The 9,504-nt window shown below is 41.5% G+C and overlaps 1 protein-coding gene across 1 annotated transcript in view; it reads left to right on the top strand.

The window, feature by feature from the left end:
* Positions 1–9,504, top strand: part of dner (delta/notch-like EGF repeat containing) — a 58,796-nt gene continuing 49,292 nt past the window's right edge. The window contains exon 1 of the mRNA XM_046073855.1: positions 1–459. Coding sequence (XP_045929811.1) covers positions 139–459 — 321 coding nt within the window. The 5' untranslated portion in view covers positions 1–138. The remainder of the gene's footprint in view (positions 460–9,504) is intronic.

Here is a 9,504-nt window from a genome sequence, read left to right as displayed (position 1 = left end):
ACAGCTGAGGCTCAACATCCTAACAGCCTCCTCCTCCTCTCTCTCTCTCTCTCACACACACACACACACTTTCGCTCAAACAAGGAAAGAAGAGAATACAACAACAGAAAGAGAAGAAAAGAAACCAGAGTAAGAGGGATGAGGATGGGAGTCTATAGTGTGCCGGCAGTTCCCTGCTGCCGTCCCACGCAGTTTGCACGGAGCTTCATACCCCCCGTGCTTCTCCTCCTGCTCCTGAGCATCACCGGGGCCGTCCCCTCTCCGTTCCAGCTGGCCCCGGACACCCCAGCCCCTGCCGAGCCCACCCCGACCCAGGCCACACCTCGTCCGGACCCCTGCGAGGGACGACCCTGCTTAAACGGGGGCTTCTGCCTGGCCCTCCTGTCCGCGGGCAGGCCAGAGGACACCTGGGAGTACACCTGTACGTGCAGCCAGGGCTTCACCGGACGCAACTGCGAGGTATGAACCCATTTAGTCTGTAGCAGTCTGCGAATGAGTCTGATCTTCCTTAGTTTTTGCGTGAGAGGATCAGATGTTGAGTGAGCACGGAGTGGAGGACTAGGGGTTGTTTGTGCGTTAATTTTGATGTTTGGGCACAACCTTAATGCCCCTTTTAACCTAGGTATTTTAACCTAAGTAAAATCTGAGTAGGTACCAAAAGCGCTCTATAAATAAATTGATCCTATAATTAGTAACTGCACAATGCAGAGAAAATGGGCGTTTGGTCCAAGTGTTAATTAGGCTAGCCTACTTTACAAAGCTGAGAATAAAGAGCTGTCTTTGCTTATTATTTTTTTTAATGGATTTTTATTTTGGTTTTGTATTCAGCACATTATAGTCACTGGGCTCTATTATAGGCTAATTTATTTCTTCTATCACTTCTACTACAATCATCTCTCTGCTGAAACTAAGGAGGGCTCAATCTCAGATGATGTGTGTGATAAACCTGCATCACATCTGTGTTTTTGATTAGTATGAGTTTCCATACATAAAGGTGTGTCTGAGTGCATTGTTGCTCTTTGCTGTTGGATGTTTTTTTTAAAGGGAGCATGTGCTGTCAGTGAGACATGGAGAGGAGTGCTGCGTTTCTGTGGCAACAGGAAGGATGGTGCTAGGGAAGACTATAGATGTGCCTGTGTGTGAAAGAGAGAGTATCTAATCATGTACTGTGTGAGCTGAGTATTTTGGACACATTCTCCTGGTGAAGTTTTGTATTTACATCTGTGCCAAACTAAAAGTAATGCAATGTTAAAACAGCAAACTCTTTGGGGATGCTACATGCATTCATATGCTGCGATCTAATTTGCATGTGTACTGAGCATGGGTGAATCTATTAAAATCTGGGATACTGATGATCAGGCCTAAGGACCCCTCTCCACACTTAGGTGCTGTTTACTTGCAGGTTCCGCAGCATCTCTGAAGTGCCTGAGCAATGCTACCTGTCCCTGTGAATACAATTTTGCATGATAACATCATAGTTCGTACCCAGCTGATACTGGACCAGGTCTGCAAAATTGTCAGACTGATGCATACAAAATAGATTTGGGCATCAAATGTCCACTTGTTAGCTTTTTTTTTTTTTAGAGCTTTCAACTGCTTCTCATTGTATTTAGATTTGGTTTACCAAAGAATTTAATACATTTTTGTTTAATAGAGATTGCAAAATGTAGATTTGAATGCAGATCGCCCCAGAGAGTCCCTGGAAAAAATGCATGAATATGGCTGATATTAAAATATTAGACTGTTAGAGGAAAGGCAGGATTGTTTCAATTGTATCACATTGCTGGTTTGGATTTGTACTCCATTAGAGAAATGATTTGTATTATTTTTGTTTAAGAAAGCCCAACAAGGACGGTGTCAAGTAGAGACACACCACCTCCATGCTATGGTACATGTACGTGTCCCTGAAGTTGATATAGCCTACACACTTTTGTTCTTCCTGCTGCATTGGTTTTTACACTTCCACCTATTCAAGGACACCTGAAGTTCTGAATCAGCTCTCTTTTATTTTGATTTAGCACTTTATTGATCTGCACATAAACCTGCTCTTCTGGTGGACTGCATGAATTTCATTTGGGCTTTACAATAAAAGGACTGTGGCTGAGCCTCTGTAGCAATGGGCTCAATAGGCAGCCGGGCCTCTGAGTCATGCTGAGGTGAAGGAGAGCATCCGCCAGCTGCACAGAGGATAAATGAGTCTGCTGCTGCATCACGGAGGGAAACGGCAAGGTGACTGGGTGAGTTTCAGCAGAATCACCAACAGGTGGCAGCCATATCCCCCCCTTGTGTTGACATGTGAATATGCATACAGTATGCTTGCTTATCTTGTATATGCATGCCCCTATATATGATAGGTGAGCATGCTGGTGGTGTGCAGTCAGGATTGAAGCCTTTTAGTGGACCATTTAGCCAGGGACCCGATAACCGTCTCCTTGGCTGTCCTGGTTTCATGTCTCAGAATAGAAAGCAACTGCAGCCTGCTTCACTGCGCTCTGCTCCACACAAACCACAGAGGACGATGTTGTCACACAGCCTGAGCTGAGGCTGGACAACACATGGAAAGGGAGGGGTGGCATTTTCAATTTTCATATTTTTCATGCTGCAAAGAAAAAAGACATTTTCTCCTTGAGTGCTGTGCCCACAGTTGTCTTCTGCTGTGAAATCCTGAAACAACAGCATTCACTCCAGCGTTATCCCTCCTATGTGCCAAAGCTCAGGTCCTGCATAAGCCCTGAGCCGGGCCCGAAGGGAATCATCGATTTGTGCCTCCCTCCCCCCCTCCCGCTGGTTGTTTCTTCTCCATGGAAACTGGAGCATCAGTCAATTGAGATTTGGTAAATGACCTGATTGGCTGATTTGCATCCCCTTTCCTCTGCATGCGTCACAACGCTGATGGTCCAGCAAGAAAGGAAAAGGGGAGATCAAAGAAACAGATAGACGGAAAGAAGCAGGAGAAATGATTTAGGGGGAAAGAGATGGAGGGATTAAAGAGCGGGAAAGAGGATGGGGGAAAAGGAAAGAAGAACTCTTAGAATAAAGTCCTGGTTTTGGAGCTCAATGAAGAAATAGTGTAGTCATTTACTCATCCTCCTTTGTCTCCTTTTATCTCAAAATGCGTCAAACCTGTGGTGCTGTACACACAGCAAGATAAGAGCAAAAACCAAGCTGAATAGTAAATAGTAGGTTTAGGATTATCACAGCACCATGCCTGTTGATTTCAGGATACTTTGCAACATTTTCTTTCTGTCTTTTTTATATTATCTAGCTATGTTGCTAATCCTGCTTTGTGACTTACCCCCCTGGCTGTGTTTTACACTGCAGGAATCACAGCAGCCAAATGCAAACCACCAGCAGCAGGCACCAGGGGAAAACAAACCCACTCTACTTGTTAAACCCGCTGAGTTTTAATATCGGCCTGCACCTTTTCCCGGATGGCGGCCCTGTAAGCTGTCCTGTTGGAATTCACTTCCACTGGCCTTTCCCGCGAGTTATTAGCTTCTCAGCCTCTAGCTTATTCATTATTGAAAGGCCTGTTGTGTGCCCTGATGGATTTGGCAACTTGCTCTACAACACAATAGGGCTGTGGCAGCGCAAATCAGCCGTCTGTCATGAAGCATGTCCCGGTAGCACTTGCTGGGTTTGCTCAGCCATTCAGCAAAATGAAAACAGTGGATCATAGCAGAATTTGCCGGCTGAAGTGAAGTTTGAAAGCCACAGCATTATGAACACAGGATGTAATTTCTATTTTACTGTTATTTGGAGAGGGGATGTGGGGCTGGAGGTGGTGAAAGAGGTGATATCACTAAGGAAGCACTGAAGTAATTTAGCTGTTTCTGCAGCAAATAGTTTTGCCTCAATTTAATAAGCTCGCACAGAGCATGTCAGAGCTGTGATGGACTGGAGGCCTTTTCATTCTTGTGATGAGGATTTTTAGATCTCAGCTGAGACTGTTGCTTATCACTGTTTCTTCTCTCAACGTGCAGAGCTCCTTTCTTACTCACAAGCTCCTCACAGTTTCACTGTTTAATGAGCATCAGATTTTTCCCTTTTCTATCACCTATGACTCTGTAAGAACATATTAAAGTAGTAGTTTGATATTTTGGGAAATTATTTTGAATTGAATTATTATTCTTGCCCAGAATCAGGCTACAACCTCACTACTACGTTATAGTTTTAAAACGCAGCACTTTTGCTACATTTACTCCTTCAGTCCAGACTAAAACAGCGAATCTGAACACCTAAAATGGCGAAGTTTAAAAAACGTTGCCGACTCATTTTCATTTTTAAAACTCCGGGGTAGATGACGCAGAGAGATTTTGGCATCCTGTATTATCATGGCGTATCAATCACTGAGGTGGTTCTTTGCCATTGCTTTTCTTCTATCATCAGATCTTCTGCAGCTGTAGAGTAGACAATCTGCCTCCTGTTTACACCGTCACGCGCATGCCCAGTGCCTAGCCGTTTTATTATCGACTGATACGCAGCTAAAATGCTAGTGAGGACGGAGATCGTGTTAGTTTTAATACTTTGTTTTAAAATGAAAACATAGTAATGTGGATGTAGATCGATATCACTCTCATGTCTGTACGGCAAATATAAAGCTACAGTCTGTAGCTGGTTAGCATAGCTTAACTGTGACCACATGACTTCAGGAAGTCACTACTCCCAGTCAAGAAACAGCCCCAGTTAGCATGCCCTATTGTAGGTGGATTTCCTAGGACTTCTTAAACCTTTGGACAGAGCCAGGCTAGCTGTTTCCCACCACTTCCATTTTTTATGCTTAGCTAAGGCTACATCCACACTACTACATTTTCATTTCAAAACGCAGACCTTCTGCTATGTTTGTACTTCCCATTCAGACTAAAACGTCGAATCCAAAGACCGAAAATAGAGAAGTTTGAAAATGCTGATGACCCAGTTTTTGTTTTAAAACTGCGGGGTAGCATATTTGTGTGGACAGGTGAAAACGTAGAAATGATGATGCAGACGCTCACATTTGGCTTCCTGATTGGGTCACATAAGTCATGAAAAGCAAAAGCACAAATCTACTGACAGTGTTTTAGTTTTGGTATTTTCATTAAAATATTTTGCATTTTGCAAATAACACTTAATCACTTGGCCACTTCATGTATGTTTTCAGTTGTTTTAATATAGAGGAGATCAATTCTGAAACCCAGCTAAAACGCTGGTGTGGAAGGAGATGGTTTTCATTTTAATACTCTGTTTTTAAACAAAAACGTAGTAGTGTGGATGTAGCCTAAGAAAACATCTGGCTCTAGCTTTATAGCTAACAAGACATGAGCATTTTATATCTTGTTAGTTTAATTTAATGTACAAAAACAATCACAAAGTTCCATCACCGGGGGTTTTTCTGAGGGTTATGTGCCAGACTTTATCTTGGCCAGGCGCACTGACTTCCTAGCATAAATTGTAATTTTTATGTTTCTGTTCATTGTACAGATTTAACAAACAAGATATAATATGTTAAAAATTGAGCTTCAGATGCGCTTGAAGGCAAATTTTGTCACCTTTGGACAGAGCAATGCTAGCTGTTTCCCTTTTTCCAGTTTTTATGCTAAGCTAAGCTAACCCTCCAATGGACCACACATGAGAGTGGTATCAATCTACTCATTTAACTGTTGGCAAGAAAGCAAATAGACATATTTCCCAAAATGTCAAACTGTTCCTTTAGACTTGTTGCCATATGCAACAGCATGTAGACATATGATGCACCACCCCCAGTAAAAAACTAGATGCACTTCAGCCAAATTCTTGAAATAATCTGCTTTGCATTGGAAACAAATTAAATGATCAAACGCTTGGCAGATTTTTTAGTCTCAGCAACAGACTAAAGATGTTAATTAGATGTTAAAATGGGAATGCAGTGAGAAACTTGCAATTTACATCCAAGATCTTTTCACTTGCAATCCAGCCACTGAAAAAACTGTCAAGTAGAAAGTGACATTCATTTGGTAAAGACAGAACATGTATTTTCCTTTAGGCTGGATGTGACAATCGTCCCACGCACTTTAGCATTAAAAAACATCCACTTCCTGACAGTGAAGGTAAACAAAGCCGAGTCCTGAAGCTGTTTCATTGTAATTGGGAGAAAGGGGAGTTTCTGTGTTTGTGTGTGTGGCGGTCAGCTCTTGTCTCCTAGGACCATTCCCTCTGCTGCTACAGATACAGCCTGAACCGCATCCAATTAAGCAGAGCTCAAAGCTCATCACCAGTCTTTGGTCTCTTTGATATCCCTGGCTTGTCAGTAAGAGGGAAGATGGAAGCCATGAAGAATATGTCTCTCTCTCTCTCTTTATCTATCTATCTATCTATCTATCTATCTATCTATCTATCTATCTATCTATCTATCTATCTGTCTATCTGTCTATCTATCTATCTATCTATCTATCTATCTATCTGTCTATCTGTCTATCTGTCTATCTATCTATCTATCTATCTATCTATCTGTCTATCTATCTATCTATCTATCTATCTATCTATCTGTCTATCTATCTATCTATCTATCTGCATAAACAGGCTTTCCAATGGTATAGATTTTTTGCCAAGAGGCATTGTTACAACAAAGAAATAATATACCAAACAGAAATTGCGATTTACCATTAGTAGGGCTAAACATACAGAGTTTGTTGGATTATGGAGCAACGGGAACAGATGTGGGATTAATTCACGTAATGTGTCTTACATAATAAGATCTTTTGTGTGCAAAGTTGGCATTTTGGCCTGAGGGTGGTGCTGGAGACAGCTAATCAAGTGTCCAAAGTAGAAAGAGTTCTCTCTTAAAACCCTATATGGCAAAGACAGAAAGAGATTCTGATTTCACTAAGTAATTGTTGAAGTTTTGACGGTTGACTTGGAAAACGTGCATCATCATGTAATCAGTTACTGATGGTTTGATGAAAGCCGGGATGCTACTTTGGTAAAGGATGCTTATAACCCTGCCGATAATTTTGATACATCTACTAGCCATCAGCAATAAACAGAGACACCCTCTAGCTATTATCACTGAGCTATTCATATTGATGTTCTTAGATGTTACGAGGCGGACCGTGCTGCCTTTGAACAGGAGGGTTTGTGCCCAATCACTTTGGTCATTTCCATATCACACATCACCTGGGCTTTTGATCTTGGCTCAGTGAGGCCTGATACATATGGATAATACAGGAGATGAGTGGCTCAACACCTTGTACTTATGCTCTACATGCTGATGGATCCATTATGACACCTGAAAGTCATGTATTGGATTTAGTTTCACGTAATGTATTTGATCCGGTTTGGTTGTACAGTAGCATTTGCAATTTGGATTCTATGTAGGGTTAAATTCTTAGCCACGCGAGCAGCGAGATTCTAGAGATGACAATCTCGACCCACAATTTTGGTTATTGAAAGGATTGCTGTGACATTTTGTACAGACACTCGTGGTCCCTAGAGGAAGAATCCTGCTGACTTTAGTGAGCCCCTGATTTCAGAGTGAAATTCAGTTTAGACTTTCATGTTCCCGTCATGAAGAATTGTAATACCTTTGGTGGTCAATTAACTTTTACTCTAGCACCATCGTCAAGTCAAAATTTCACTACTTCACTACTTTGATTTATGACAAAAACATGAAAAACTCCCATCAATCTCAGCTGATCTTGTGTGATAAGTGCTTACAAGTGTTAGTGTGTTAGCACCAACTAAGCTGAACATGTTAGCATGCTGACGTTAGCATTTAGTTCAATTAAAGCACTACTGTGCCTAAGGTCAGCCTCACACAGATACTGCTATGTAGCATGGCTGGAGAGTCTTGTTCAAATAGTAAATCTCACTATATTTCAGGTCACTTTACGACCACTTAGATCACTAGATCACTAGAAATCACTAGAAATGAAAATGTATTTTGTGTTATCTAACCATAAGGCAGTTAGGCATTAGACAAGTTTTAGACAGTATTCACAAGACAATTTCTTACAGAACAGCACAGAATTCATTTTGGAGGGAACGTGTACACACTCCTCTGCAACAACTTAAAGATAATAAAATCTGTCTGACTGCGGCCATGTTTCATCTCTGCTTCTTTCTTTTTTAATATTCTTGTTTCCTTAAATACAGTCTAATAAGTTGCCTTTCTCAAGCACTCCTGACTGCTCACATATCTGCTGCCCATATTTCTTATTTTATCGTCGCCACTCATCATGAAGAGGGCTCTTACGTCCGTGTCTCTGGCTTGTTAATTTTCCTTATGTCTGCCGCTGAAACTTCCCTCCCTGTCCTGGATAGAAGAAGTCATTACACTTCTCCCAGTGGTTTAGTTTAGGTGTTTTTTTATTGCTTTTTGTCTGCCCTCATTACTATTTATATCTTTAATGGAGCAGCGAGTTGTGTCACCATCCACAGAATAATGTCAGAAAGGGCAGAGCAGCTCTTACTCAGCAGCAATTCACCTCTGTAATAACCCTCTGCTCTGACACCATCATTGTACTGTCGCTTCTAATGACTAGTCTTGTTGTTGTTGCTGATAATGAGTGTATGTGGCACAAGGGAGGTGTGTGTTTCACGTTTACATATCCCGGTGGGGACTTTAACCTTAATGCACATTAACTGATGGGGACTCATGGGGACGCTTTAGAGATGTTTTTTGAGGGTCAAGATTTGGTTTTAGGGTTTAGGGTACAATTTGGTTAGGGGTAGGGTTAGGGTAAGGGCTAAGGTTAGGCTTGTAGTTGTGATGTTTAATGTTAGTGTATAGGGAATGCATTATGTCAATGAGATGTCCCCACGGGGATAGAGGAACATGTGTGTGTTTGTGTTAGAAGTGGAAATCATGAATCACTGCGCTGATCAGTTTCCAAGCTAAGCGGTTGGATCACTGTTTCAAGGCACTTTAGTACGTACAAGCAAGTGAACGCATCACCGTTCATACAACGTGTGCTTGTGCATGTTAGAGTGTATGTGCATGTGTTCATACAAATCCCCCCTCCCAGACCTCTGAATCTCCGCCAATTCATCTTATCCACAAATTTCACTGTGTCTAATGTTGTGCTCATTAATAATATTAAATGGGAATTAAGAATGGGAAAGTCATCTGCCTACATAGCTAGCTATCTACTTAGCTACATCTATGGAAAATAGAAAAAACAGCCACAAAAATGCTGACATGAGATCGACATACTGTAGCTGTACAGGCTGTTGTAAGTCGACATAAAAAAGGGGCTTCAGGTATGTTCAGGTAACTACTTGCAGCAACTATCACAGCTTATGTGTCTTCCTCCCTCAATACATCATGAGAATGAGTCCTATTATAAGAATAAAAAACCCCTCTTATAATAACCTTGTTCTTTGTTGTCTTCCTTGGATTCATACCAATAAAACACATTATAACTAAGAAATACAGTATTAAAATATGCATAAATACACAAGTACATAAATATTCCCTCATGTCGTAGCCTCGAAGTGTTTCTGGCGTAGTCCTGCCTACACTCAAATGTTGTTTTTGTTTTGTGTTTA

This window comes from Micropterus dolomieu, linkage group LG17 (genome assembly GCF_021292245.1).
Source record: "Micropterus dolomieu isolate WLL.071019.BEF.003 ecotype Adirondacks linkage group LG17, ASM2129224v1, whole genome shotgun sequence".
Classification (NCBI taxonomy): domain Eukaryota; kingdom Metazoa; phylum Chordata; class Actinopteri; order Centrarchiformes; family Centrarchidae; genus Micropterus; species Micropterus dolomieu.
This window is presented reverse-complemented; position numbering and strand designations above follow the sequence as displayed.